Source organism: Aspergillus homomorphus (genome assembly GCF_003184865.1).
Source record: "Aspergillus homomorphus CBS 101889 unplaced genomic scaffold BO97scaffold_47, whole genome shotgun sequence".
NCBI classification, from domain to species: Eukaryota; Fungi; Ascomycota; class Eurotiomycetes; order Eurotiales; family Aspergillaceae; genus Aspergillus; species Aspergillus homomorphus.
The window spans coordinates 63,660-90,412 of NW_020291933.1; the positions used below are offsets into that span (position 1 = coordinate 63,660).

Below are 26,753 nucleotides of genomic sequence, written 5' to 3' on the forward strand. Positions count from 1 at the left end.
GCAGTTCAAGAGCAAGACACGGAGTCGGAATGCTTTTACTATCATTTCCGCCCTGATTTTCGCATCGGCCCTCCGAGAGTTTCCCAATCCCGGCCCGCTTCGGCCTTTTATTGGCCAAAATCTCAGGATGGCCCCGGACCGAGCGACCAACCAATCATGTATCACCACCACCAATCGCCGGCGCGGCTACTATAAGTTGCCCGTATTCTCACCACCAGGAGAGACAACCAAAAACACTTCCCATCCCCTTAAGCCAAATACAATGTCACAGCTCAGAGTTCTTATTGTCGGGGCATCAATTGCCGGTCCAACTGCAGCCTACTGGTTCGCTAAAGCCGGCGCAAAGGTCACTATCATCGAGCGCTTCCCTCAACTCCGCACTAACGGCCAAAATATCGACATTCGCACAGTCGGCGTCACCGTGATGAGAAAGATACCTGGAATGGAGGAGGCGGTGCGAGCAAAGACCATACCACTGAAAGGCATCAGCTTCATCCGCTCTGACGGCCGCCCATATGGAACAATCTCAACAACGGGAGATCCAGACCAGCAGTCACTCGTTTCCGAGTACGAAATCTTCCGTGGCGATCTATCCCGGATCTTGTACGACCAGACCGCAGCTCATCCGAGCATCAAGTATGTCTTTGGTGAACAGGTCGCCTCGATACAACACAACCAAAACGATGGACCTATCACGGTCCAATTTGCGAACGGCTTGTCCGAGGCGGAATTTGATCTTGTTGTGGCCTGTGACGGGGCTACCTCGAGGACCCGGGCGATGGGCTTTGGAGTTGGCGTGCGGGATCACATCGTTCCCACCGGTGGCTGGGCAGCGTACTTCTCCATCAAGAAAGATCTTCTGGAGGGCAGCAACATAGCAAAAGCATACAATGCGGTTGGGGGTCGCTTTATGGCTGCAGGGCCTGATCCCTGGGGTGTGAACCGAGTCGTCATGATCAAAAATCACCCATCAAGCGACAGCAACGCCACAGGACCATTTCAGGATGCGATGAAGCAGGGTGAAGATACGCTTAAAAGATTCGTCGCTCAGACCTTTAACAAAGCCGGTTGGAGGTGTGAAGATATTGTCAAGGATATGATGGAGGCAGAGGACTTTTATACCAGCGAGATCGTCCACGTGAAAGTCCTGCAACTCTCGAAAGGCCGAGTTGTGTTGGTTGGAGACGCGGGCTACGCCGCTTCTACGGGCACAGGGACGAGCCTCGCTATGGCCGGCGCTTATGTGCTGGCGGGTGAGGTCTGCAAGCACAAGGGCGACCTGTCAAGGGCTCTTCAGGGATATGAAGAGACGATGCGGCCCCTCATCGATGACATGCAGAAGGTTCCTCTGCTCCTCCCATCTATTCTTGCACCACAAACATCTTGGGGACTATGGCTTAAAAACACTGTTGTCACCTTTGTCTGTTGGACTGGAATTCTGGAACTCACGCAGAAATTTTTTGCCGGGTCGTTCGCCAATACTAACAGGTATAAGCTGCCCGAGTATGAATGGGAGACCTAGTACTTGAGGCTTTGTGTTTTTTACAGTTAAAGTGTCATGGTACCATTCTCATCTTGTCAAAAGACACACAATATTTGTGTTGAGTATATAATCTAGAGCGAGAAGAATTGAAAGAACAAAAGAGAATAAGGGATTTTGAGGAAACTATGGTTACAGACTTGTGTTGATTCTTGGTTCCTTTTAGTAGTCCTCAGCGATGTTCTATTCACTGGTCAGATTCTTATGTTATGGCCTGAGGCTGGGCCAGTATGTTTTCACTTTATTTTCACTCTCACTTTGGTTTACTGCTTCAAAAACCTCTTCCAGCTCCTGTCTCATCCCTTCTCTTCATCTCTCTACCTCTATACCATTGTCTTTCATGTCCCGCCTATTGCCCTCAACATAATTCGATCACCACGACACGGCTCTCACACCTATCTGTCACCTGTCATCCGTCACCTCTCCAGTTCTCTCCGAAACCATAACACACGCATCACCGTGACTGCAACCGTCTCCGTGTTTTAAGTTGTCGTTGTTTCAAATTCAACTTTCCACGTATCCGGGCCTCCAGATTTTACTGCGACCTTTGCTGGCAAAAGCAGCTGCATCTTAGATCAATTCCGATCATCACAATGAATAAACTCGCCGCCATGTTGCGCAATGCCCGTCAAGGGGAACTCTGCGACTTGAGACTCGAATGTGAAGGCGTCCAGCTCACCGTGCACAAGATTGTTGTCTGCAACGAATCTGAAATGATCAAAACTGCGTGCTCCGCGAACTTTCTAGTAAATGCATCAAGAAACCGAGGAGGTTTACCCTGACGATGTCTGACCTTCAATCAAGGAAAAGCGCACAAATGTTGTCAGGATGGAGGACTTCTCTCTGGCTACTGTTAAGCGGATGGTGGAATACATGTACATCGGAGATTATGGACTGGGTTGTGGTGAGAAATGGGTGTCGGGTACTACTTCTGCTGCTTACGACGGCTTGTCTCAGACTAATGTATGCTGATCGAAAACCAGAGCTTGCCCACTCTACCTCCGATACTATCCCAGCTTCGACTGCTACTTCTGCGCCCGAGACCTCTTTCATGGATACGTCCTTCGCCGGGCCGGGCCCTGATTCCGCGGAACTCACACAACCCACGACTGCAGACATACTACGCCCTCACATCCAGATGAGTATGATTGCAGGGTACTACGTGATACCAGGTCTCCAAGATCTGGCACTAGAGAAGATCAAGCAGGCGTCGGAGCAGACATGGTCACCTGCAGGGTTTGATGAGATGGTGAAAGAGGTCTACGGGTCACTTACACATCAGGCCACTCAAAATCATCTGGCTGAGATGGCCATCAAGCATTTGCATGACCTTCACCGCAACGAGGCACTATTCCCTGATGTGTTCTCCCGGCGTGTCATCTCGACAATGTTGCTACAGCTCGCCAATGCCTTGGAACAGGCAAGTGAAGCTGGAATACAGGCAAACGCGGAGCAGATCCGGGCTTCTCACGCGGAGCAGAGATTCAAAAGGCTGAGGGCCAATCTCGAGGGAATCAGAAATATCCGCAAGTGTCGTCATTGTGATCAGACCTTCGATTCATATTTTGAACTAGCTAATGAGGAGAGCCCCACGTGCAAGCTCCGATGCAGGGCGTGTAACACCCGGCACATTTGCCCACAGCCGTGATGGCTGCTGTGCATTGAATTTCAACTTGTGAGTACTCAATATTCGTTTTAACTGTACTTCAGTCCTTTTTTGTGTACCCTGCCTTAGCTATTCAGTTAACTACTGCGCTGTGCTGAGTTACTACCAAGAGAGAAGCAATCACGTGATCGATACACAGTTCAGCGAAACCGGGCACCAATCAGATCATACCGTGCAATGCCAAAGCCGATCAGAGTTTGTTCACGATCACGTGCCTTCTCCCCGATAACATCCCATCCATCTATTTATCAATTTCCATATCATATTCTCAACCATCAAAACATCAAGCGGTCAAACATAAACCTAGAACCATAAACATGAGCATAGACATAAGCCCCCAACCAACCAGTCACGCCTCAAGCGTACCACCATCACCACCAGCACAGCCCCAACAACCCTCACAGCCAGAACCAAACTCCATGCGCGAACTACCGATCCGCCCACGCGGCCTCCTCTGGCAAACAGACTTCATCACACAGGACCACGAAGCCCGCCTCCTGGAGATCTTCCGCCATGAGCTAATCTGGCCGGAGCGACCGGGTCGGATCTCGCTGCACTACGGCTACACCTTCGACTACAAGACGTTCAACATCGACCCGGCGATCCCGTACCGCCCGTTCCCTGCGTGGCTGGTGCCGTTACTGCCGCCCACGGAGGCTCGCCCGCCGGACCAGGTCTGCCTGCAGTACTACCCGCCGGGCGCCGGCATCCCGCCGCACGTCGACGCCCACGGCCCGTACGACCAGCTGTATGCGCTGTCGCTGGGCGCGCCTGTCCTGATGCAGTTCCGGCGCGGCGAGGACCGTGTCGAGGTTGACTGCGAGCCGCGGAGTCTGATGTGCATGACTGGTGAGGCGCGGTTGTTTTGGACGCATGGCATCAAAAAGCGGAAGACGGATGTGGTGCCTGCTGCACAGGGCGGCAGTACGGTCCGCTTGAGGGGGGAGAGGTGGAGTATTACGTATCGGTGGTTGAGGGAGGGTGGGGAGTGTGGGTGTGGGGATGTTGAGCTTTGTGATACTGCGCAGCGGCGCTTGGGGGTGGAGAAGGAGAAGAGGTCTGTTGTTGCGTTGAGAGAGGCGGCTGCTGCTGACAGTGGGATAGAGGGTGGGAAAGAGGAACTTGCGGGTGAGAGTGAGAGTGGCGGTAGTTGATGAGAGGCTGGGTTTCTGTGTTGCATATATGTGTTGTTTTCGGTTACATACCCTAGCTGCTCGTTACGTGAAGTTCGTCTCTCGGAGTCTGAGCATGATGGCATAGCATCTTACGGAGCGGTCGAATTGAACTTTTGTGTATTTAGACCGAGTATGTCCGTATGTATATCACGCTGCAAAGAAAGGTGTAGAGTCTTTGAAGCAAGTTGCCTTGTTGCCTTCCTGCCTGAGCGTCTACTCTGCACTCAAATAGCTACTGTTTGCCCAAAGCAACTTTATGCATTGACAGTATTTCATACTTCGACTCCAGTCCTTGATCTGGCTTGAAAATCTAGAGATTCTTTGCTATTAGACAAGGGATAACAGGAAACCATATCACATTTTTAGATACATACGCCCATCGAGGCTTATATTGCCTCGACCACCTCCTAGAGCAAGCTCTGAGAATGGGTTGTCTCACTGTCACCGATGAACTAATGTCCCTGGTAACAAGCGCATGGGATGTCGATCAACTGGCTACTATACTTCTCACCAGTGAGCATTTTCACCATCATACTTCTTTGCCCATCCTGGAACATAGATATTTTTGAAACAACCATTATCCCGGCTATTAGCCGCCATGATGGTATTCAAAACAGCCTCTGCGCCCTGTGGAACCGTAAGATCGGCGTCCTGCCCACCCATATCACTTTGCAACCACTAGTATGACAAGTGAGTATGACCGCAAACGTGTTCATGACAGAAAGAGCCAACTTACTCCTGGGTTCACCGCGATGAAGACAAACCCTTCGTCCTCATAGGACAGAGCATATTGTACCGTTAAGGCATTCAAGGCCGCTTTGCTAATCTTGTAGGCCGGACAAGGGGCATAGAATACCTCTCGAGCCTTTGTCAGGGATCCGAATGTGCTTGAACTGTGATTTGGTCATTGAGAATCCGATGGCTAAAAGCACCAAACGTCTCTCGGAATATGCCGCTGAACTTACATATTGACCACCTTTTTGCTTGTGCTATTTTGCATGAGTGGGAGATAATGCCGAATGACGTTATGCGTGCCGGTCACGTTGACTTTCAACTGGAAATCGAGATCGGACCTAGTATATTCAGCGTGGGACTCCGATGCGGAAGCACGAAAAATGCAGACTCCGTACATAGAAGTGATCTTTCCATGGGTCTCACTGTGGACGCCAGCACAGTTAATCAAGATGTCAAGACTTCTGTCGCCCAAGGCCGATCTGACGCTCTCTGCCGACTGGGCGATTGTCCTTTCGTCCGTCACATCGAGAGGAACAAAGACAATAGTACCATTTGCGCCTGAAATGACCTCATGCAGTTCGGAACTGCACTTACGAGCTGTGGCCACTACCAAAGCTTTCTCCGAAGTGCGCTGGGCAGTCAACTGCCTCACCAATTCCAGGCCAAGGCCGCGGGAGCTACCGGTAACGAGGACATTCGACATCATATAACGTGCAGGGATCGGTATTTGGTATCGCAGCAGCCAATAGCGGATACCAGTTCCTGCAGTAAGATTGCCTAATATATGAATCCTGAGTGAGCTTGCCGCATAGCCGAGAAAAGCCTCGATAGATGCAAAAGCCGACCCCGAGCTGCGGCTTCGGATATCCGAACCGGAAAGGCAACAAACCGAACCCGCAACCCCACCACTTCTAGTAGTTTCGTGGAACTCGCTTCTTGTTCAGTCACTCAGACTAAAGAAGGTTGATGCTGATAGGTGGTAACGATAGTGATACCCATTTAGTGACCTGTATTCCGCCAATCGGATAATGCAAAATTGGGTGATCCGTGGGGCGTAGGTTTCCAGACTGTTAGACCACCTATGCAATGCGTGTATGTAGGGGTAAGGCTTCGCCCAATGCCTAGCACAGTCTATTAGAAGGAAAATCATACTTTAATGTTCTTAGTTTGAGCAACCTCTTTAGATTCTATTGAAGTGATACTGTTCTTCCATCATCTTTACCAACACCTTGGAAGCTGATCAAAATGGCTATATCACACCCAGGCGCTGCTTCATTTACAGTACTGCGCTCGCTACTGCGGTCTGATAAAATAATAGAGCCCGATACCCCAGAATATCGCCAACGAAGCCAAACCTGGGCAGCACAGAAGCAATGCATTTCGAGGCTGATCATTCGGCCCATTACAATTAAAACGCTGAGCAAGGCCATAGCCTACTTATACACCCCGGACCTGGACTTTGCAGTTTATGGTCACCGCTTCAGTTCTGCTTCGGCAGAGGATGTCGTAGTGAACATATCGGCAATTGACAACTTTGACTTCGACGCTCAATCCGAAGTAGCGACAATTAGTGCTGGATAGACATGGAGTGATGTTACAACAGGCTCGGCGAGGTGGCGCCAGCATTGGGAAGTAAGTATTGTGTCTCTGTGCCGTTGTGTCTTCTGTAGCTCGATACTGACATGTGTTTGCGTTACAATAATTGTCGGCGTTCGTACCCCCTGCGTCGGAGTCGCCGGTACCATCCTCAGTGGCGGCTATTCGTGGCTCTCAAGCAAGTATAGTTGTATCTCCGACCAGGCCAACATGGTGGACGCGCAAGTCCCACGAGCTGACACGCCCTCCATTTTCTTGTTTCATCTAGCGAGAATTAGAGGGGGGTATATCGAGCTGTGCACGCCCAAGTGGCACGAAGCATATACTGCTTCTCGGGACAGGGTGTGCTGCAGACGCCGGCCCAGTCAAGGAGAAGCTGGCTCGGGACCTGGCTATTCAGGCTCCCTCTGAGGTACTGGAAGACTCGGCAGAAGTTCAAGTATTGCCGAACGGTATTGAGGACTATCATGATACTAACAAGTTATGTGCTACTTTTATCCTCCATGTTAAGCTACTTATATCAGAGTGTAAATCTGGGGCCCGCATGCCGTGAATCTGTAGGGTTTGCGGCAGCAATCTGATCCGCTTGAGAGATTCAAAAGAGCGATTAAGGCAGAAAAGACCCGAGATTGATAGTCAGCTCTGGCAAAGCCGAGGGAATTGTGCTCTAATTTGAGTTTTGAGTTTAGATGTCGACGGAGGTATGATTGGCAGGCGTTTATCTAAAACTCATTTGAGCCGAGTGATTGGACAACTATTCTGTGTCAATAAAAACTGAATGGATCATTTACACTAAAAGAGCTATATTTGTATCATGTTGGCCACGGCATGTAAATTATTGAGTCCCAGGATGTGATTATATCGTATACCTGTTGGTGTGTAGTTAAAAAGGTGCGGTTCATCTGGGTTTCTTGATTGCTGGGTGAGACAAATATCTAGGGGCTGTGACCGCTATGCATGTAAGACGCGATGTACTAATGGATATGCACACCGGACTGACGCAGGGGTTCTAAGAATGACACAACTGCCATAGCTTAGTGAATTTTCACTTCGTGCAGAGGAACGCAGCTGCAGCTGTAGTTCGGAACTGGGCACCAAATAGCAGACGAACTCCTGGTTCTATGCGATATACAAGTGGAACAGCAACTGAGAAGTATCCGGGAATAGTGAGAAGAGGATTCCGGTGATGATGTCTAGGAAGGACATTCCGCTTTTTCTGAGGTTGAATCCGTGGATCTTCTGGAAGGCGATGGGAAATGCTTCGAACCATATATATAAGATTCTGTACACGAGAGAGATGTAGATGTTTATGATGAGAATAATGAGCTCTAGGAAGCATAGCTGGAAGGGGTGAACAAGGGCCTTGAAGATAATTTTTTATAGTACTTATTAGGCCTACTTCGTGCAAGAGTATTTGTGGCGGGTTAAAAGTTGAAGAAAGACATACCATTGATGAAATGCTCCGTATCTCAAGTTCTGCCTTGCAGTAAAACGGCTTTCCACTGATTTGACGTAGTCTTTGAGCGCGATGATAGAGGATATTCGGTTTATATGTCTCGGGTAAAAGGAACACCAATAACACCAGAGCGAATGCAGACACCCAGATGAACTGCCAAACAGTCCACGTCCAGCCCTTAGCTGACGAGCAGCAGAGAAATCCCATGTGCAGCACAGCAGATGTTATTTCATGCGCATTTCCATTTGCGCACCGCCGCGTTCGGCATCCGATGCCAATGGCGAGAGTGGAATCCCCATGAATCGGCTGGCCACCTGGACGGTCTGCTTATATGCAAATGTGGTGAGGTCATAAATCAATATAGATAATAGTCCGGGCGCGGATGCGGCAGGGTTTCCCTTCCGCTCGGTAGTCCGATTTTGTATGGAAACGACCCTCTGAAAGTATCAGAATCGAGTTGCATTGCCACCACGAGCCCGTTTCTCTACTACCTGTCTCGTAATTCTGAACAGAACAGGCCACGGTTCGGCTTACTGACCTGATTCGAAACTCAATATACTACCCCCATTTGCTGTCACTCGGTGCAGTAATCTACGGTGTGGAACTCGCTCTGCGATCACGGTAATTTTTTTCCCTTGAAGGATCAAATACCCCTCTCGTCATTTTAAAACAGTACGCTGCACCCTTCGGGAATGCTGACCCTCAGGAGCTAGCTGGTACTATGCCTCTTTACAGCTGCCTCTTCATCCATCTCTCGTCTTGTGCACATCTCCCTCCTTTCGACTATATAATTAAGGCAGGTTCAAGAAGACGTCCAACAATTTGGGGAAGTTCGGTGTTCCGAGCCCGGTTACCGGATCCCATCTATAGGCCCTCAATCAGCAATTGTTACATAGCAAGGGAAAAGACAACGACTTACCCCGGAGCCGTAGAGAAACCATCGGTCCCACAGCCAGGATTGGTTCCATTAGTGATATCATTCAACGCCTCCGCGTTTCGGTACAGAACGGGATTGAGGAAACCCACCGGACCCTTTCCAGCAGCAATGCGCTTCTCGATAATCCGGTTGATCACCGACGCAAAAATAGGAGTGCCTGCAGGTTTCGTCAGAAGTCGGCTTTTTTTGATTCTACTTAACAGGACACAACTCACTGGCGCTGGTGCCTCCTTCCAGAATATATTTTGCGCCGTTGAACATGGCAATATTGTCACCATTGGCGGCGACATCTGGATATCCGCGTCCAAGCCTGTTGTAGACTCCTCCATTCTTACCGAGGTTGGCCCCACCTTTGTAGTAAGGGTAGGGAGGGTTGTGCTTCTTCAAATATCTGTATGACAGGTTGTTAATGCTTGAGAGGCGAGTCGTCATCTGAAGACACATACTCGGCTACTGCTTTGGACTGGTAGTCTGGGATAGGGTAGATATTGCTGAAGCCACCGCCGGATGCGTATGCTACTCGATAGGGGCTTCCAGGCGGATCATAGGCGGCGCTCTCTCCGTCGGCGACAGTGTGTCCGGGATACAACTTCGTGGCGCCAACGTTGGTGATCCAGGGACAGCTATCGTGGGATATATTAGTGAGAAGGCTTAACTGTGAGATATTTGGGTCGCGATCACCTGTTGGGGAATGCAGGACTGAAGACAGTTCCATTTCCAAGACAGCCGTCATTACTATCATCCCCAGGGGGTCCAGCAACTCCGTCATCTCCGGAGGCAATTAGAATAGATGTACCCTGAAGCCCGAGTTTGAGGAACCTAGCTCATCAGCTGCGTCTATGAATTCAGGGGGAAATGATACCTACTCGTTACACTGACGCTTCTGGTAATAATCCGGGAGATCCTCTTCCTGAGACCCATAGGAGATGGAGATGACGTTTGTCGGCTTGTAGGTGCCGCACATCAGCTGTCCTGTATACCCTCCCTGATATGTGTCCGGGTAAACGGGATCGAGGCCCGGTGCGTCACCACACTCTCCATCAGCACAATAGGTACAGTATGACTAGAAAGTGTGTTAGCAGAAGTAAAGTTGGGGGGATCGTCACGCTCACCCCATCGAGCGCATCGAGAAAAGTGTTGAGGAACCCGGAGGTGTAAACCTGCTGGCTGGCATAGTTCGAGTCATCGGTTTGGAACAACGTAATCTCTTGCGGGTAGACTATGGGGTATGCCAGTTGAAAGTCCAAGTCTGACTCTGTGCCGGCTTCATCAACCGGCACCGGCGCCTCAGCCCCATCAATGAATGCAGGTTTGGGATGGGTGCCCTGGGGAATCCAGCGAGTAAACTTTTGGAAGAACAAGTTCAGATCCTCCTGGGAGTAGTAGTCGCCTTCCTCGAAAATGCCTAGTGAGTTGTTTGGGCTCACATTCTTACTGGAAGCGGGAATCTTGTACAATGCTGCAATGCAAGCTGGGGTAATAGCCTGGTCACATGTGGCAAGAGACAAAGGGCTTGGTGTGGTCTTTTTGGCGGGCTGATACCTAAGAGGCTTTCGCCCAGCTTGGCGCTTCCTCGACGTCAAGGGTAGGAGAACACCCGGCTTGATATAGTCGACGTGTGGTTGAACTACCTGGGGCAGACGGTATCTGGTTCTGGTCAGCACAGAGTCTACCCAGGGACCTACTTGCCGTAGACTCACTGGTCGGTAGCAATTGTTGTGGAGCCGGTGGCTTTGTTCCTGTAATAATAGTACTGGGTGTGGAGGAGAGCTTCCGCCTCTTCAGTGGTTGCATTGAAGACGATCCAGGCTTTGTTCTTTGTCTGTCCCAAGCGAGATTGATCAACTCCCGCTCCGATCAACCAGTTTCGTACAGCTTCGACAGAAGCGTTGGAGGGAGCGAAAGTTTCCGCCACTTTCTCTGCCGTCCAGAACTTGCCGTAGTTGGGCGATACTGAGTCCGATCTACCTTGAGTTCAGCGCTTGCCATCTGGATGAGATCAGCAGAAGGAGTCACGTACACATCCATGAGATATTCATAGCCACGATCAAGATTGCTTTGAGTCAACCCGATGCGAACAATCACAGTTTCGGTGCTATTGACCCGAGTGGTCTTCTCCCATAGGGTAGAGGCACTGCTGCGCTTTTCGTGAAGTACATGGTCCGATTTTGGGAGTGCCACTGACGCTGTCACCAGTGACAGTGCACAAAGGGAGGAGAGGAATCTCATATTGACTGGGAGCTCGGTGACTGAGACGTGATAGTGACGGTTTATGCACTCATTTATAAATCCCCGGAGTGTGCCCAACCGTCAGTTCAATCTCCGTCTTCCCCGACGGAGGTAACATCGGTTATGCAGCATAGTCAATTTAGCGCCTGTGGGCACAAAAGCCAGATCAATCCGTCTGATTGCATGGTTTTGACATGATAAGGATTCTGCAGTCTCTATTCGCTTATCCTGCGACTGTCCCGCTTGTAGTTTTGAGACACTCTCCACTCAACCTGCATTAGTGGCACATCACGCAAGCTTGATTATCTTTGTCAATCTGCGAACAATTACCATATTTTTGATCGAAATATAATGGACTCTACATTGCCGTGGTCTTCACCACGTAATACGCGGGGTTCTAAGACATTAATAATATAAGGAGTATTTGATGATTTGAAGTCATCCATGCTTACATTCATCCCTTACACCCCAGGGTGCAGAATTTTCAAAGATGACAGCTCTGGTATTCAGCGTCAAGCTTAAAACCACGATGAGTTGCCATCCATAGGGTCTTACACACATCTTCACAGTGTGTAAGAACTACCACTTTGCATTCTTCGTCGGTAGCACTTCTCCCCTTGCAAGTTGACCTCTACTGCGTATCACCAGAGTCAATTCTCTGTTACAGTAGACATTTAGGGATAGAGAATACGAGAATACGCTCATTGCAGCATCAAGTGCAATGAAGAACAATTGTTCAGTCCTCCTCAAGTAGTAGTCAGAAGTCAGAAGCGAATACTACGCCCAGCAAAAACGTAAAACTCCTCCTGCTACTGTGCAATGGGAGAGTGAGAGCATTATGCATTATTCTGAACCGCTGTTGCACCAATGGAGTTTCGCTCCAGCGAAAGCTTCCCTGTCTCCGCTGTCTTCGCAGATACCAATTCGATCTTATACATAGCCATATATGCGCTTGAGTAACGAATCCGAATTTCTGACGCTGGCTTCTGGTCAAACAGCACAGATCACGTGATTATCTTATTCACAGCGGCAGCACGGGGATCATGGAAATTTTGTGCTTTCCTACGCTTGACGGTCGGCCTCCCCCTAAATGGTGTATCGTTGCTGTCTCCTATAAATACGTGAAGCTGAAGCGAATATCTAGAGTTCCCAGGAGCACAGTCTCGAATTGCCTGTCAGTTCCAGTGTCGTTGCGGTCTTCCCGCATTTTCTTGAGAAATATAGTAGTCGAGATTCTCGTACTATCTGTATAGGGAATCAACAACTTAGGCGGAAGAATACAGGCTATCATGTTTGTGAGGGTAGCAATCAACGGCTCGGTCTAAAGGACAAATTGACTCTGCCAATTTGTTAGGATTATGTTAGTCTGTTGTCAGTGAAGATCACCCGGCGATTCAAGTACATCACATCGGCATATTCTGTACAATTGACCGAATAGTCCGAGATTGAAAAATCACTAGACCCTGGTACAAACTTCTACATAAATGCTCAGAAAATTGAGTCTCTCCTTGTTCCACTAAAGCAGAATCCAATTTCTCAGGAAAATCTACTTGATCTTCTGCTTAAATACAATGGCGAATCTCGAAAATTCAATTCCCCCAGCCCTTGTTGGTGCTCAAGGAGACCCCGAGCCAGCGCAGCTGGAGAAGACAACTTTCAACTTCCCAGAAGGAGGATTACGAGCGTCGTTCGTGGTGTTAGGAGCCTTCTGTGTGTCGTTTTCCACATACGGATACATGAACGCCTATGGGTATCAGCAATCGTCATCGAAAAACATTTGGACTCAAGAGAAGCTGACAAATAATCGGACGTTCTAGTATCTACCAAGCTTACTATGCTGGTCACTTCCTCTCCGACAAATCTGCTTCTGCCATCTCCTGGATCGGCTCTGTGCAGCTTTGCTTTCTTTTCTCCGGGAGTCTTGTCGGCGGGCCATTGTTCGATCGGTACGGGGCTTCCGTAAGTGAATTTATTCCGATTACTGCTCGCAAGTGTTTATATCGCTAAGCCATATTTCGAAATCAGATCCTTCGTGTTCCCGCCATTGCGCTCGTTGTCTCGGTCATGATGACTTCTTTGTGCAAAAAGTACTATCAATTCATGCTTGCTCAAGGAATACTCGGTGGCATCACATCAGGGATCTTATTCGCCCCAGTTATGACCTGCGTGAGTCATTATTTCCACAAGCGACGTGCAGCAGCACTGGGGGTGACCGTCTGCGGCTCGTCCCTCGGGGGCGTAATCTTCCCGATTGCCTTGAGCCGGATGCTCCGCAATGAGTCTCTCGGCTTCGGCTGGTCGGTCCGCATCATCGGGTTCCTCATCCTGTTCATGGTCTTAATCTCCCTCGCGACAATCAAGGAACGGCTCCCTCCCCGCCGTGGCGCCATTCTGCTCCCCTCGGCCTTCACCAACCGCCCTTACACTCTGACCACCCTAGGCCTGTTCTTCATGATGTGGGGTCTATTCACTCCATTCTTTTACCTCCCTCAGTACGCACAGCTCCACGGGATGTCGGCGTCACTATCGTCTTACCTGATTGCCATTCTCAACGCCGCGTCCGCGTGTGGGAGGGTCCTCCCCGGTCTGCTAGCAGACAAGCTGGGCCGGTTCAACATCCTCATTGTGATTGGCACCTGCACTGGGATCCTGCTTCTGTGCTGGATTGCCGTATCCTCGCATGCTTCGATCGTGGTGTTTGCGGGTCTTTATGGTTTCTTTTCTGGCGGTATTGTGTCTTTGATGTCCCCATGTATTGGGCAGGTCACTCCGGTGGCGAACCAGATCGGGACGTATCTCGGTATGGCTCTGGCCGTTTTAAGCCTGGCAGGCTTGACCGGGACTCCAATATGTGGCGCGTTAATCCAGCGATATGGAGCATATACCCAGGCTGCGCTCTTTAGTGGGGTGGTGGTTTTAGTTGGTGTGGTTTTTATTGTTCTAGCACGGTTCCATCAAGGAACGAGGATTGTGGGTAAGGTTTGATTGATGCTGTTGAAAGGACGTGCGATAAGATGGGAGTGTACAATTGCTGGACTTGGAAACGGAGGAAGTGGGACGATCGGAGAGGAAATGGTCGGTGAAGCCGCCCTTATAATTCTGTATGTTGGCTCATGTCTAGAAATATAACGAAGGATCTTGGAGAAACGAATCTAAGGAGAAGTCATCCTCCCCGAGGTCCAGACTATCCGGGAACTGAGCAATGGGATTAGCTACCACGATGCGAAAAACAAGATGTCTGCATACCAATGAACTGAGACCGCCGGTGATTTCGTCGGGCATAGTGGAGATCGAAGTCTGCGCCAACTCCTGTTCGGACTCACTGCGATGCTTCCATGAGCTACAATAGTCAAGTTGCGTGGGAAGAGTGGGTAAGAAGACGTACACTGGCTGCACAGGAAGTCCATCTCGTAGCAGACAAGCCCGAGCCGTGTGTAAGAAGGTACAGACTTCGATGGCTCGATCGGCAGCCTCCTTGTCACTCCTTGCGATCGCCTCTGGAGACATTCTGGACTTGGCCAATCCTATGATCATGCCGACAAGATAGTACTCATTTAGCCCGTGGAGCGTCCTACTTATTCTTTTTTGTAAAGTATAAAGGACATCCTCGACTGCATTGATAAGATGATGTGAGAATCCCATGGCTGTCGTCAATCCAATGACGTCTTCTGATTCCTGGTTAGAACTGGGGCTCTTTGTTGATGACGGAACTGCATCAAAAGCCGAAGGCGGATGAGACTTTTGCACTCACTGCGAGGTTCATGCGACAGGTATATCTCATGGCAGATATTCAAAGCAGCCACCATCAGCCCTGCCGAACAAGCGTGTCTCTCAAGAATATTACCCTTGATGAGATTTTGATAGCAATCCAGGATAGCTGCGCTTGCATCGAGACGGGATCGACGGGATATCGCGGAACGAGACGACGGTGAAGACTGACAAACAAATTTCGTATGCAAGAAGAGAGAAAATTGCGAAAGGTGAATCTGAAGCATTTTCTTCAAGTACAACGCAGACTTCTGCTGACGTGGATCTGCTGCCGGGCTGTTCCACTCAGGAATGTCGCGAAGCGCATTGTACAGAGATTCGTCCAGTTCCACAACTCGATCGAAGTCGAGCATAACATCATATCCATTCACATAAGCACAGATCTCCAGCCTGGCGGATAACGAACGAAATAAGGCAACTTGAAAAGTGGTATCAGTCAACGTTTCAAGTGGCATGACCAGGTCTGGATCGTGAAGTGATTCGTGAAGCTTGTCGTCATTGACATGCAGCGGTGATCGTATAGAAAAATCATTAACTCGGACAGTGGGCGGCATCCCTCGTTCTATGGCGACCTGAACATCGAGCTCCACAATAGTCAACCATAATCTACGACGCATTTCCTGATCATAGGGCGATATTCGAGATGCTGGGTTTATCTCTCTATGATAGCCCGCTGACATTGCCTGTCGAACCAGCGAGCCGGTGCTCGTCCACAACGAGCTTCCTTGGATATAGTTCGCTCGCTTTGCAATGAGCAGTAGACAATGACTGGTAATTGCCTCAATCGAATGCGGGACTAATTTACCAGGGATACTTAGCCATGCTTCAGCAGCTTCAATCCACTGCATTGTGGAAGCATATATCGATCCCCCGCAAGGTTTGGCGACATACTTGTCGCTATGTAGGCTTGCACCGGTCGCAAGGACTAGCAACAGCTGAATAAAGAAAGCTGGGGTAGCCGTCGTCTGGTTTGCCCAATAACGACTGTACTCCGCCATGAAAGTCGATCTGTCCAGCACACGATGTGTGACTTCGAAGCGATCAAGGTAGCTCTGCACCCACAGATCAGTCGATGACTTAGGCGGTATCATTAGCCTCAATGAGACTTCGTTCAGTTGGCGGTTTATAAGGTTGTCGTGACGTGTTCCTTCAGTCAAAGGCCCAAAAACCCTGTCTCTCGCAGCATTGATCGCAGGGTACCTGGCTTTGACCCCGGCGATGTACGATCGGAGCTCTGGAAACTAACATCTATCATCAGCACTCAATCTGGGATGCTTATCTCGAGACTCTCAAGTTAAATACCTGTTGGTAGAAGTTCAAGTGATAGCTATATCCGTAAAATTGTACAATGCTACCTCTTGTTCGGAGATGAGTGATATCCTTGCTACCAGGTAAGGGCGGGGGAGCTTGTTCACACAATCCTCTTTGATCTGATACGCTTAGCGCAGGCACAGCTCTTCTTCTTTCGAACTGACTCCCACTGGGAGTGTCGCCTCTCTGGCTAGTCGAATTTCCGCGATACGTGCATTCGTTGGCGATTCCTGCTTTCACGCAGCGGCTACAGGATGGGGATTCCTTTCCACACTTTAACTTCCGCTGATAACATTGGAGGCAAGCCAAGGGGGGTCGCCTCTTCTTGGTCCCTGGTTTCACTATTCGACGTGTTCCGGGCTGAGGGTGATCCATTCGATTTCTGGTGAGACGGAATGACTCGGACAATTGAGGAGATTGCCGAGTGCGGGGCGGAGAGTAGTTGCTTTTTATATCCATGATGCCGTGTTCCAACCCTCTCGGTGTTTTGCGCCTTACGTCCGAACGTCGGAGCTCGGCAAATTCCAACAACGGCAAACAGAGCGTTTTCGATCGCTAATGTCCCCTTTGAAGAGGGTGCTTGTATGAACAAGTGACATCTCCTGAGCACGGTTTCCCAGAGAATATGCTCGTTCAAAGTCTTTCACACGGTTCTAGCTATATACCATTAGGGTCGATTGCTTGAAAACTCTAGAGAGAGGTGAAAAAGAAAAATGAAATATGAAAAACTAAAACTGATTGAGAATACCTCATTTGTAAACCATGATCAATTGCACCGTATATCTAGACATAATACTATAGGTATACTGCGGGAACCACCCTATGTTGATTGTTCTATCATCCACTAGGCTGATGAAGTTTATCTTTTGCTAACGCAGATGAAAGAAATGGACTCATCTCTACTGCAAGAAAAAGAAAAGAAAAAAAGACGGCAGCTACCACTAAAATGTGTGAGCACCACAAGGGACATGACAATCCCCGTTATTCTGGTCTTGTTTCCGCGTGCATGATCAACTATTCAAGGCGCCCAGACCCAGAGCTAATACTAGAATAATCAACACCCTGCAGGTTCAACATTACGCACGGTCTATGGCACCAAGTGTACTCCTCCCAAACTGCCACATCGCCGATCGCCATCAGACGCCATGCCTCTGAGAGCAGAGGAACGCCTAGCGCAGGAGGTGCTTCTGGAGCCGTTGATGGCAGATTTCCCCGAGTACGCCCTCGTACTGTGCGGACTATGTAATGCCCATGATCATGCCGACCCAAATACTCTGTTCTGGCGCTGTTCGCAAGAGGGCTGTGGTGCAATCTATCACGAAGCATGCATCGTCGCAATGCCTGATCATTGGTCGGACGAGCAAGTAACAAACTTTGGATGTGCCAAGTGCGGGAGCGAATGGTATGTGCTCGGTGAGAACGAACACCCGGAGCCAGGTGAGCAGGTTTCTACTCCGAGCGTGCCCGCCAAGTCCATCCCAATGAGCTTCACTCAAGACGCCGATGGCAAGAGATTGACATGTACAGTGGTTGAAGAAGACGGAATGCCTTGCGGGAAAACGTTCCTCTACAAGCAAAGCCTCGAGAGACATCATCAATACAAGCACGAAAACCTCACCTATCCATGCTCGGTATGTGGCAAGGTGTTTATGCGTAAAGAAAGCATGATGCGACATCGCACTACTTCTCATAGGCTGCGTCTATACAAGTGTCCAGTCTGTGATAAACCGTTTGGCTCGAATGAGCATGTGAAAGCTCACTACTACGCTGTGCATGACCCTGAAACTCTCAAGTGTCCGCACTGCGAAGGAAATTTCTCACTCAAGGTGAATCTGGCCCATCATATTGCCCAGTTTCACGAGAAAGGCTCCAATCCTGCCTATCGTCGGCTTAAGTGTACGGAATGTGGCAGGACTTACACGAGCAAATACAACCTGGCACGGCACGTTCAAGAATCCCACAACAAAAAGAAAGATGATGCAGCTAATAAGAAGAAGCACCGTCCCAATAAACGCTCCAGAACGGCTTCAAGTCAGTTCAAATGTGAGGATTGTCAAATGTTTTTTGCCACAAAGGGTACTCTAACGCGACATCGTAGGAATCTCCATAGCCATGAAGGCACCACCAATGATGACGACAAGGATACTACAACCAATGGTGAGGATGATTCCACCGACGAGGAGGATACTACAGCCAATGGTGAGGATGCTCCCACCGTCGAGTCTTCCGGACCGGGCTATAATGAGTACATGTGTGAAGAGTGTGACAAGCCTTACCGCAGGAAGGCCAGCTTGATGCGGCATCTTAAGAACTGCCATAGCCAAGACGAAGCTGACGATGAGGAGGAGGATTCCACAGACAATGATTAGAGCCCTCCCACCGACACTGAGGAGAAGAGATATACTTCATCATTTTGATTTTGACGTATCTACTCCTTCAAACTAGCAGTCTGACTGTCGACGTACAATGTTCAGCTGGTTTGGGTTGTATTCCTAAGATCTTCTTCCACATATCACTTCCATGATGATGGTAGCTTTCACCATCTTTCACAAAATCAACATCATTTTTTATATCATTACCCTTCTTGCTTGTAGCTACCTAACATTGTCAGCTCTTTTTATCCTCTTACTTTGTTTCTTGTGTAAACAACATTAGTCTATTTCGCCTGGATCCATCGTCTGACATCAGATACCAGGACGGATTAGTTTTTATCTTATGGTCTTCTGATGATGAAATCCTGAGAAACGTGGAATTCAGTTCAGGCGGATTCAGCAATCACTTTTCGCGCCCGTGGTATCAGCGGTCGACCATGGAGGAGTATATGGGGAATTGCGTTTCGAAGGCCATTCGGGCGTACTATTCCCGCTATTCCAATTTCGCCGGAAGGGGGCTCCCTGACCTGGCTTCGCATAGCTTTGCGCCGAAGTGGGTGTCCCCCTGTAACCTACTCAGGAGATTATAGATGCTGAGTCACTTACTTTCGCCCGGTTGGGCTTCAGCTTTGAGCTAGTGCCTTATGGAGAGACCGAGGATGGGGGAGGCACATCTGCCGCGAGTCCAGTCGTGGGCGACATAGTCGCCTTGCCAAATGACGCGCGCTTGCGGGCTGGCAAACCGACCTCGGGTTCTTGAATCCCCTGCTCTATAGTTGAAGGGATTGACAGGGGTGAACGATGTTACTCCGGGGGGTATGCTATCGGGTGTAATGGCATCAATTCTCTTACTGGTCCTGTCAATGGGTTCGGGAGTTATCCCTTGGGCGCGATGGAATGCTACTTCGGTTGGAATCCGGTGACTGGGCTGGGAGCCGTCAATTTCGGCTTGTTGAAGGATATTGTCCTTGCTTGAGGTTACAGCTACCCAGGGCTAAACTAATACTCTGGGTTCTTATATTTCGTGCACCGTTTCTATTGGAAAACCTTAGACAATCTGTCTCTCTCTTCCTTCACCCATATAGATCAATTTTTTTAAAACACATTCCCTAACAATATTCAGTAATCGTCCATCTCCCATCAATGTCTGCACATCCCTCGCATCTTTCATCTGCTCCGCCACGCAGCTGAGTCGTTGTGCAACCATGATAACAGTAAGTCCCTCTTTCATAAATCCTCGTCAACAATGCGATCAATTGTAGCTTCTGTAAGCGGATCGAGAGATGAGGTCACCTCATCCAGCAATGATCGTTATCTTTCAGACTGTGAGCTGAAACTAGCAGAGTGAGGGAAAAAATGATAGGGTGATAATTGGCGGTCCAAGCCGACACTTCGATAGTTGCTGTGGGTACAGGCTTTCAAATGACCGATGTTGCCTGTTTCTGCAGGCTGTATCAGATTTTCATCCCTCTCGTTCCTGTTATGACCATGACTTCAAGCGATATGTTCATCTAGGCGAGCCACGTCCCCAAGTTATACTATCACGGATGTGCAAATAAACGACATAAGGCCCAATTCCAGCCACACCAATAATCCTCGCTCCTAATCAGTCACAAAAAAGCCCTTCCGACGCCAGAAGTCCAGAAACTTCCTTAGTAGGTCTGCGCTAAGGGGCGTATAATGGATTTCCGGGGCATTCTTGAGGACTGCCATGGTATTGGTGCAGTCATACCGGGGAGCCTGCCGACTCGTCTGGAACCGCGACAGCCCACCAATGACAGGCTCCTGGAGCATTGGCAGAAGGGGCTTTGCCGGATTATCCTGGCCATTTGTCTCCTGTAACTCTCTAATCCAGTCCCAGTAGGGCAGTAAGCGAAGAGGATAGCCTACTTCGACTATGATTTCGTAACTCTGCTCCATGTCCACCGAGACCTCCAGAGAAGGCGGTACGATGCAGTACGAGCGGCCCAAATTCTTCTTGTCGGTCGCGATCCGCAGAATGCTGTCACAGACATAGTCCACTGTCACGTATTCTAGGCGCTGGTTGGGCAGTTGAGGGAATGCCCCTAGGCGGATCGATCCCAGGAAGAGGCGGGACACGAAGTCATTTGGATTTCCGGCACCGTGACGGGTGTCCCCAATGATAAATCCCGGTCGATAGATTACAGTCGGAAGACCGCGGTCACGAGCACGTCGCACCATCTCCTCGGACACCCATTGACTAGGCGCATAGCCAATATCATAGCGGAGGGGTCCGATGTGTGGGAGGAGAGCTTCGTCCTCGAACAGTTCCCGTGTGCCGTAGATTAGGCCAGTCGGACCCCAAACGTCGAGGCTGGACATATAGTGGAAGGCTTTTCTGCGCCCTTGAGCTGCCAGAGCAAGAATATTCCTCGTTCCTAGAACATTCGCTTCGAAATGGGCGGAGTAGGGCTCACAGTAGTTGACCTTGGCTGCTAAGTGAAAAATGGCGCTGATCCTGTCCGCTAACCGGGCATAATTCTCGATTGGCAAGCCGAGATTCTTCTGAGTGATATCCCCTTCCAGGACAACCAACTTGTCGAGGTTATTGGTTGCAATTTCTCGAAGGTCATAACGCTCGATACTCTTCTCTATACGCTGACGGGGTGTCAGGCCCTGCTTTGCCCGCGCCAGGCATACAATCTCCTGCACTTCCGGCAGGTTGGCCAAGCGAGATATGAAGTGAGCTGCCACATACCCGGTCACGCCAGTGACAAGAAGGCGTCCTTCCTTTTCAATGGTCCAGTCTATAACTGAGTTCCAATCCTCAGCCGACCAGGATGGCTCAATCTCCAGCCCATCCGCAAGTCGAGCATCAGCAATCCAGCGGTCAGCTTCGTCGGGCGCATTCCCTCCTTCCACAAAGTCACCCAGATATCTGACCAACATATCGAGACGGCTGTGTTCCACGAGACCACGCATGGAAATCGTCCTGCCTGTGGGTCCACGCAGCTTTGAGATCAGCGCCGCCGCCTGCAGTGAGGTACCCCCAAGTTCAAAGAAGTCATCATCATCGGTGAAAGAGGCCTTATTCAGTATGGAAGACCAGAGGCTTCTGACAATCTCTTTGGTGCCCCATCTCTCCTTGCAAAGAGAGGTCTTCGCCTCTCGCTTCGCCAAGTACCTCTGGGTCAAGGCTTTGCGGTCGACTTTTCCCCGATCGTCCAATGGAAGTTCCTGGAGGAACACGATTTCGCTTGGGATCATGTACACAGGAAGCCTCTCCCTCAAATAATCATCCAACTCCCCGACTTTTAGCGTATGTGCAATTGCCGGAATGACAAACGCGACTAGGAACGTACTGTCGCCAGCTCTATTCCCCGGCACTTGAAAGACAACAGCCTCGGAGAGATAGCCGCTGGATAGTAGCATGTGTTGGATCTCCCCAAGTTCGACTCGGAACCCGCCGTGTTTGACCTGAGAGTCTGTCCGTCCGACAAACTCAAGAACATCATCCGCTCCTTCACGCCGCTTTGCCCGGTCCCCAGTCCTGTAGTACCGTCGTCCATCTTCAAGCTTGACGAACCTATGCTCGTTCTCTTCGGGAAGGCCAATGTATCCACGCGTTAATCCGGGCCCCGAAAGGAAGATTTCGCCAACCTGGCCTGGAGTTGTGATGGTCTCCATGTGTTCATCCATCAGACAACACTTTCCATCACCAAATGGTTTGCCGATACTGATAGTCTCGTACTGCAACTCCTGTGCGGTAATCAGGTGCATCAATGCATGTGTCGTCATCTCGGTGGGTGCATAGGTATTCCAGAGGTGTTCTGGAGGCAAAGAAGAGTTTAGCACAGCCTCAACTGCTGCCTTGTTTGCGACGCTACCCCCTATCAGAACATGCTTCACGCCGTGGAATGTGGTCGGACAGGCGTGGGCGATGATGGCGAACAATGTGGAGGTCAAGTATATCACCGAAAGCCGCTTCTCGGCGATGACATTGCGGACGGCAAAGGGGTCCGTGATAACCTCGCGAGGAACAACGAAGAGCGTTGCCCCTCCAATGAGCCCGAAGAAGATTTCAAATGGGGAGATGTCGAAACCGGGGTTGTTGATTAATGCGACCCGGTCGGTTGCGGCCGCCATCCCGAGCGGGCTTTTGGTCACTAGATGAAGGATGCTTCTCTCCATGACCTGTACTGGCTTTGGCTTTCCTGTAGTTCCGGAGGTGTATAGAATGTGGCTGCGATATTCCTGGTTCTGGCAGCCAGTCGTTGAATATTTATTACCATTGACAGCATTGTCGCCGTCATCCCCGTCGACTCCATCTGCACCAATCGTACCGGGGACGTCATAGCCATGGCAATCTTCAAGATTGCTACTGATGGGCAATTTTATAAACTCATTCTCGTTGAAAGCATCTTCCATGTCTGAAAGAATATACTTCGTGCCAACATCCTTCAGAATACTTGTGAGACGGAGTCGTGGAGTGGAGGTTATCAAAGGAATGCATGTTAGGCCAAGCCGTATGACAGCCAGCTGAGCAATGACCATCTCCGCCCCAAGATCTGCTAGAATACAGATGGGTTCTTCGGGCTCGAGACCATGTTTCTGTATGGCAGAGGCAAGCCTGGCTACTTTTCGGTCGAGCTCTCGGTATGTCAGACTCTGATTGCCTTCTTGAATTGCCGTCGCTTCTGGTGATTTTGTCGCGTAAGTCGAAATGATGCGGTCCATGATAGTTAATATGCCAATTCGTCTTCGTGCTGTTGGAGGATTCTTGACAAGTTTTGACTTCTTCTTCTACTCTCTTAGCTCGCAGCTTGAGTCGAAATTGAATACGTATCAGGATTTGCAGAAGTTTGCCAGTCGACACAGAAGACGGGAATGTAGCTATTTATGAGATTCGCGTCGGAGTATAATGCGCCAGACTAGGCGCAATTGTTTTGCGCTATTTGCTTTCATGTCTAGAAGATTGTGAAACAGGGCCAACAACTTTGATGCGATGGCGCCGCACCATGATATCCCGCAATGCCCCATCATTGAACCGTGATATCGACATGGTTAGAGCCCACAAACCAGTATCACCGAATATTCATCGAAGCTGGCGAACAATCACCACAGGAACTGCTACCCTACGTACTGGCTACTGCCAAGATCTGTGTTACTGAGTAAACTCTGATACATTTTCCTAAAAGAGATTTGCACCCCCTTCTCGGCATTTTGTGAGGCCTCAGGCCGCCTTCCCACTTAAGCCTAGTTTACCTGTATTTTGTCGGTCAGAACTCAACATATGGATGTCTGTACAAACAGCGATCCGAAATCCTTCTCTTCCGGGTACTCTTCGCCTTAGCAGCTGAAGGGCACTACCCACTTCGGAGCCTATCCTTGGGGGCTTCGTCTGAACCCTAGAATGAGGTTCAACTAGCTAGATGTGTGGGACAATGAGGAAACCCTCCAGCTTCGCAACCCATCCGTCTTAGGATACATCCGTTTACATCCGTTTAACCGATCCCCAATCTCTTGCAAATCCATGCAGTCGTGACTTCATCTGCTGTTGGTCAGACGAAAGCACTGATGCTTGCTTTCCTGAACACATAGCGCTACAGAAACATCATGGATACTTTCGCTGGCGTTCAGATCGAGGAGTAGTCGTCATGTCACTGGCCGAAACCAATCTGAATTTCAATCTAGGGCGCCTAGGGCATCAAACAGAGCCACAATTAGGGACGTGTTGGTTTGCACTATTGGTTTTGGCTATATTATTAAGACATTAAGTATTATCTCTCCCTACATCTTACGTTGTGTATGAGCGATGTCGCCAGCCCCGAAATAAAACGTACCTCATAAGCATTCATCATCATTCTCTTCTACGTATTGGGACCGTGCCCAACACCTCCCAAATACCCCTTACACCTCCATTCATCTCCCACAACCACCGCCGGTCAAGTCAACTCATTCCTCGGCGTCCCCATGAGCTCACTGACAGGCCTCTGGCCGGACCTCGTCTCAGACTCCACCTCCATATCCGCCGCCGGAAGCTCAGCAATCAGCGTCTCAGCCCTCGACATCCGCGCCGCATTGAAAGGGTCCTTCGGCGGCTCGGCCATCGGCGCCATCGACGGAACAGCAGCATAGTAATCCTGCGGCGGCGGCGGCGGCGGCTGCTCCTGCTCCACCACGCGTCCTTGTCGCAAGCGACGCCGACGGTACATGAAGACCAACGCCCCGACCAGCGAGAGAGCCAAGACGCCCAGCGGGACCCCAAGCCCGATTCCAACTTTCTGGGCGACGGTGAGACCACCCTTTGCGAGGGCGGTGGGCTCGTTTGCGGTGGATGAGGTTGATGTCGCTGTTGCGGAGGCTGGCTCTGCGGTTCCGGTGTACGGGTTGGCGGTCGTGGCGAGTGTGGACGCGGAAGTGCTCGTCGCTGGTGGGGAAAGAGTAGTGGTAGGAAAGGTCGTGCCACCGAAGTTGTACGACGTGGGAGACGGGTCGTTGCTGTAGCGCTTGTTGACGCCGAAGAGAACACTGGTGAGGTTGGGTGGGTTCGGGGAGCCATCGGCGGTCAGCGGGACGAGCTCAAATGCGCAGCCTGATTCGCGATAGTTGGCTCGGGTCGCGTTCCAGATGTAGCTTTCGGTGTTGGAGACGTTGGCTGGTTATTTGTGTTAGTGATGCTTAGGTTATAGGGAAGGGGTTAGATGGTAAGGAGAACAGACATTCTAGCAGCACGGCTGTTGCGCACATCTCGTAGAGCGACACGCGCGCTGAGACGATGTCCCAGGTGACATTGACTAGGTCCCCAACAATGAATCGATCGTTCCCATCGTTTGGGAAGGTGAAGCCCTCGGCGCGGACAAGACTCCAATGGGGTGTGACAAGTATCCATGCGACAAGCAGGCTGTTCCGGAGAAGGCCCAAGAGATCCATCATGAGTCTTGGAATTTTGGTGATGCTAAATTGAAGATGATGCGACATAGCAGGGCGATGGGATTTAAGACAAAAAAATAATTTCTTCTTGCTTGACATGGGAGGGTACTCCGCCTCGTCCGTCGAGCAAGCTAGGCTGTGTATAATCTAGACGTCGACAGGGAATATCCCCAGGTGGCCTGGAGTCACAGCTTTCCATTGGGGGAGATCGTGAGATAGGCATAGGCTAGTGCTCACTAAAAGCACCCGCCTGCCGTTGGGGTGAGCCGGTATATTTCCGGACAAACAAAGGAAAGGATTTTCGAACAGGAAGGATTTTCTGGGTTGCCTTGCAATGTTCCGGAAAGATGGATGAACAGTGAGAGAGGAGCATGATGAGCAAGCTGAACTTGTTTGACGGACCACTGGATGTTCGCTCGCTAGAAGTTGAAGTGGGGATGGATTTAGACTCGGACCCTCCAAATGCGGGGCATGAGACAATGAACATGAGCTCACGGGCCTCTGGCTAAGCTAGAGGGGGGAAAGACTACTGCAAGTGAGCGGTCGCATGACAACATGATTCATGCTAGTGGGATTATAGCGGGATATTTCCTCGGTCCCAGCCAGGGCCAGTCGAACCGGATCATAACTCGCGCGACCGCAATTGTGCTAAACATAGTGGCTAGCGGAGGGTTAGACACCATCGAGATTCCTGACGCCAGGGTGATTACGGTGAGTAATAACCTTGAAGCTCATAGAGGGGAGACTGTGCCAAAATGTTTATGATCTGTGATGCATCCGCTACGCGGTTATGCAGAAAGCGGGTGAGTAACAGGAAAAACAAAAGGGAAACGGAGAAAAACAAAAGGGAAACGGAGAAAAACAAAAAAGGATGGAGCTGCGGGGAATCGAACCCCGGACCTCTCCCATGCTAAGGGAATATTATACCACTAAACCACAGCCCCAATTGATGTAAGTACGCTCAAATCTTGACATCATGAAGAGGAAAACAAGTCCCCGACCGCTAAGACGTCCAACAATGGACAATCCGCTTCAGAAAGAGCGGATGATATGCACCAAACCTGAATCTTCAGG

At 50.0% G+C, this 26,753-nt stretch overlaps 10 protein-coding genes and 1 non-coding gene across 11 annotated transcripts; 5 read left to right on the top strand and 6 right to left on the bottom strand.

Annotated features, from left to right (window-relative positions):
* The first annotated feature begins 239 nt into the window (after positions 1-239).
* Positions 240-1,653, top strand: BO97DRAFT_408307 (oxidoreductase). The gene has a single exon (XM_025695824.1). The coding sequence runs from the start codon at positions 263-265 to the stop codon at positions 1,520-1,522; it is 1,260 nt and encodes a 419-aa protein (XP_025547625.1). The 5' UTR covers positions 240-262; the 3' UTR covers positions 1,523-1,653.
* A 480-nt stretch (positions 1,654-2,133) lies between these two features.
* BO97DRAFT_428298 (BTB/POZ domain-containing protein) lies at positions 2,134-3,188 on the top strand (the record flags this gene model as incomplete). The annotated part of the gene is made up of 3 exons (XM_025697276.1): positions 2,134-2,286; positions 2,345-2,462; positions 2,524-3,188. The coding sequence occupies 3 exons, from the start codon at positions 2,134-2,136 to the stop codon at positions 3,186-3,188; spliced, it is 936 nt and encodes a 311-aa protein (XP_025547626.1).
* Positions 3,189-3,625: 437 nt separating this feature from the next.
* Positions 3,626-4,360, top strand: BO97DRAFT_428299 (uncharacterized protein; the record flags this gene model as incomplete). The annotated part of the gene is made up of 1 exon (XM_025697277.1): positions 3,626-4,360. One exon carries the CDS (start codon positions 3,626-3,628, stop codon positions 4,358-4,360), a length of 735 nt encoding a protein of 244 aa, XP_025547627.1.
* Positions 4,361-4,888: 528 nt separating this feature from the next.
* On the bottom strand, positions 4,889-5,819 carry BO97DRAFT_398053 (SDR family oxidoreductase; the record flags this gene model as incomplete). Its single annotated transcript, XM_025694167.1, has 4 exons — positions 4,889-5,059; positions 5,118-5,274; positions 5,347-5,454; positions 5,512-5,819. 4 exons carry the CDS (start codon positions 5,817-5,819, stop codon positions 4,889-4,891), a joined length of 744 nt encoding a protein of 247 aa, XP_025547628.1.
* A 3,073-nt stretch (positions 5,820-8,892) lies between these two features.
* BO97DRAFT_460492 (S53 family peptidase) lies at positions 8,893-11,334 on the bottom strand (the record flags this gene model as incomplete). The annotated part of the gene is made up of 9 exons (XM_025699341.1): positions 8,893-9,032; positions 9,088-9,262; positions 9,321-9,496; positions 9,552-9,728; positions 9,787-9,924; positions 9,972-10,168; positions 10,212-10,752; positions 10,806-11,069; positions 11,126-11,334. The coding sequence occupies 9 exons, from the start codon at positions 11,332-11,334 to the stop codon at positions 8,960-8,962; spliced, it is 1,950 nt and encodes a 649-aa protein (XP_025547629.1). The 3' UTR covers positions 8,893-8,959.
* Positions 11,335-12,905: 1,571 nt separating this feature from the next.
* On the top strand, positions 12,906-14,319 carry BO97DRAFT_353942 (MCT family MFS transporter; the record flags this gene model as incomplete). Its single annotated transcript, XM_025692075.1, has 3 exons — positions 12,906-13,084; positions 13,152-13,293; positions 13,360-14,319. The coding sequence occupies 3 exons, from the start codon at positions 12,906-12,908 to the stop codon at positions 14,317-14,319; spliced, it is 1,281 nt and encodes a 426-aa protein (XP_025547630.1).
* A 66-nt stretch (positions 14,320-14,385) lies between these two features.
* Positions 14,386-16,788, bottom strand: BO97DRAFT_460500 (uncharacterized protein; the record flags this gene model as incomplete). The annotated part of the gene is made up of 3 exons (XM_025699342.1): positions 14,386-14,999; positions 15,086-16,343; positions 16,405-16,788. The coding sequence occupies 3 exons, from the start codon at positions 16,786-16,788 to the stop codon at positions 14,452-14,454; spliced, it is 2,190 nt and encodes a 729-aa protein (XP_025547631.1). The 3' UTR covers positions 14,386-14,451.
* A 770-nt stretch (positions 16,789-17,558) lies between these two features.
* BO97DRAFT_428304 (uncharacterized protein) lies at positions 17,559-18,782 on the top strand (the record flags this gene model as incomplete). Its single annotated transcript, XM_025697278.1, has 1 exon — positions 17,559-18,782. One exon carries the CDS (start codon positions 17,559-17,561, stop codon positions 18,780-18,782), a length of 1,224 nt encoding a protein of 407 aa, XP_025547632.1.
* A 1,605-nt stretch (positions 18,783-20,387) lies between these two features.
* BO97DRAFT_428305 (non-ribosomal peptide synthetase) lies at positions 20,388-23,483 on the bottom strand (the record flags this gene model as incomplete). The annotated part of the gene is made up of 1 exon (XM_025697279.1): positions 20,388-23,483. The coding sequence occupies one exon, from the start codon at positions 23,481-23,483 to the stop codon at positions 20,388-20,390; it is 3,096 nt and encodes a 1,031-aa protein (XP_025547633.1).
* A 1,064-nt stretch (positions 23,484-24,547) lies between these two features.
* BO97DRAFT_446121 (uncharacterized protein) lies at positions 24,548-25,701 on the bottom strand. Its single transcript, XM_025698618.1, has 2 exons — positions 25,469-25,701; positions 24,548-25,404 (listed from the first exon to the last, which is right to left on the bottom strand). The coding sequence occupies exons 1-2, from the start codon at positions 25,680-25,682 to the stop codon at positions 24,692-24,694; spliced, it is 927 nt and encodes a 308-aa protein (XP_025547634.1). The 5' UTR covers positions 25,683-25,701; the 3' UTR covers positions 24,548-24,691.
* An 850-nt stretch (positions 25,702-26,551) lies between these two features.
* Positions 26,552-26,623, bottom strand: BO97DRAFT_t241. The gene has a single exon. It is a non-coding gene; the product is annotated as a tRNA-Ala (tRNA).
* Positions 26,624-26,753: the final 130 nt, after the last annotated feature.

What these genes read in the sequence shown, in the direction of transcription:
- BO97DRAFT_408307 (XM_025695824.1), top strand. Translation starts at nt 263, where the DNA reads ATGTCACAGCTCAGAGTTCTTATTGTCGGGGCATCAATTGCCGGTCCA.
- BO97DRAFT_446121 (XM_025698618.1), bottom strand. Translation starts at nt 25,682, where the DNA reads ATGATGGATCTCTTGGGCCTTCTCCGGAACAGCCTGCTTGTCGCATGG. An exon ending in AACAGCCGTGCTGCTAGAAT is followed by an intron (nt 25,405 to 25,468) that starts GTCTGTTCTCCT and finishes ACAAATAACCAG; the next exon opens with CCAACGTCTCCAACACCGAA.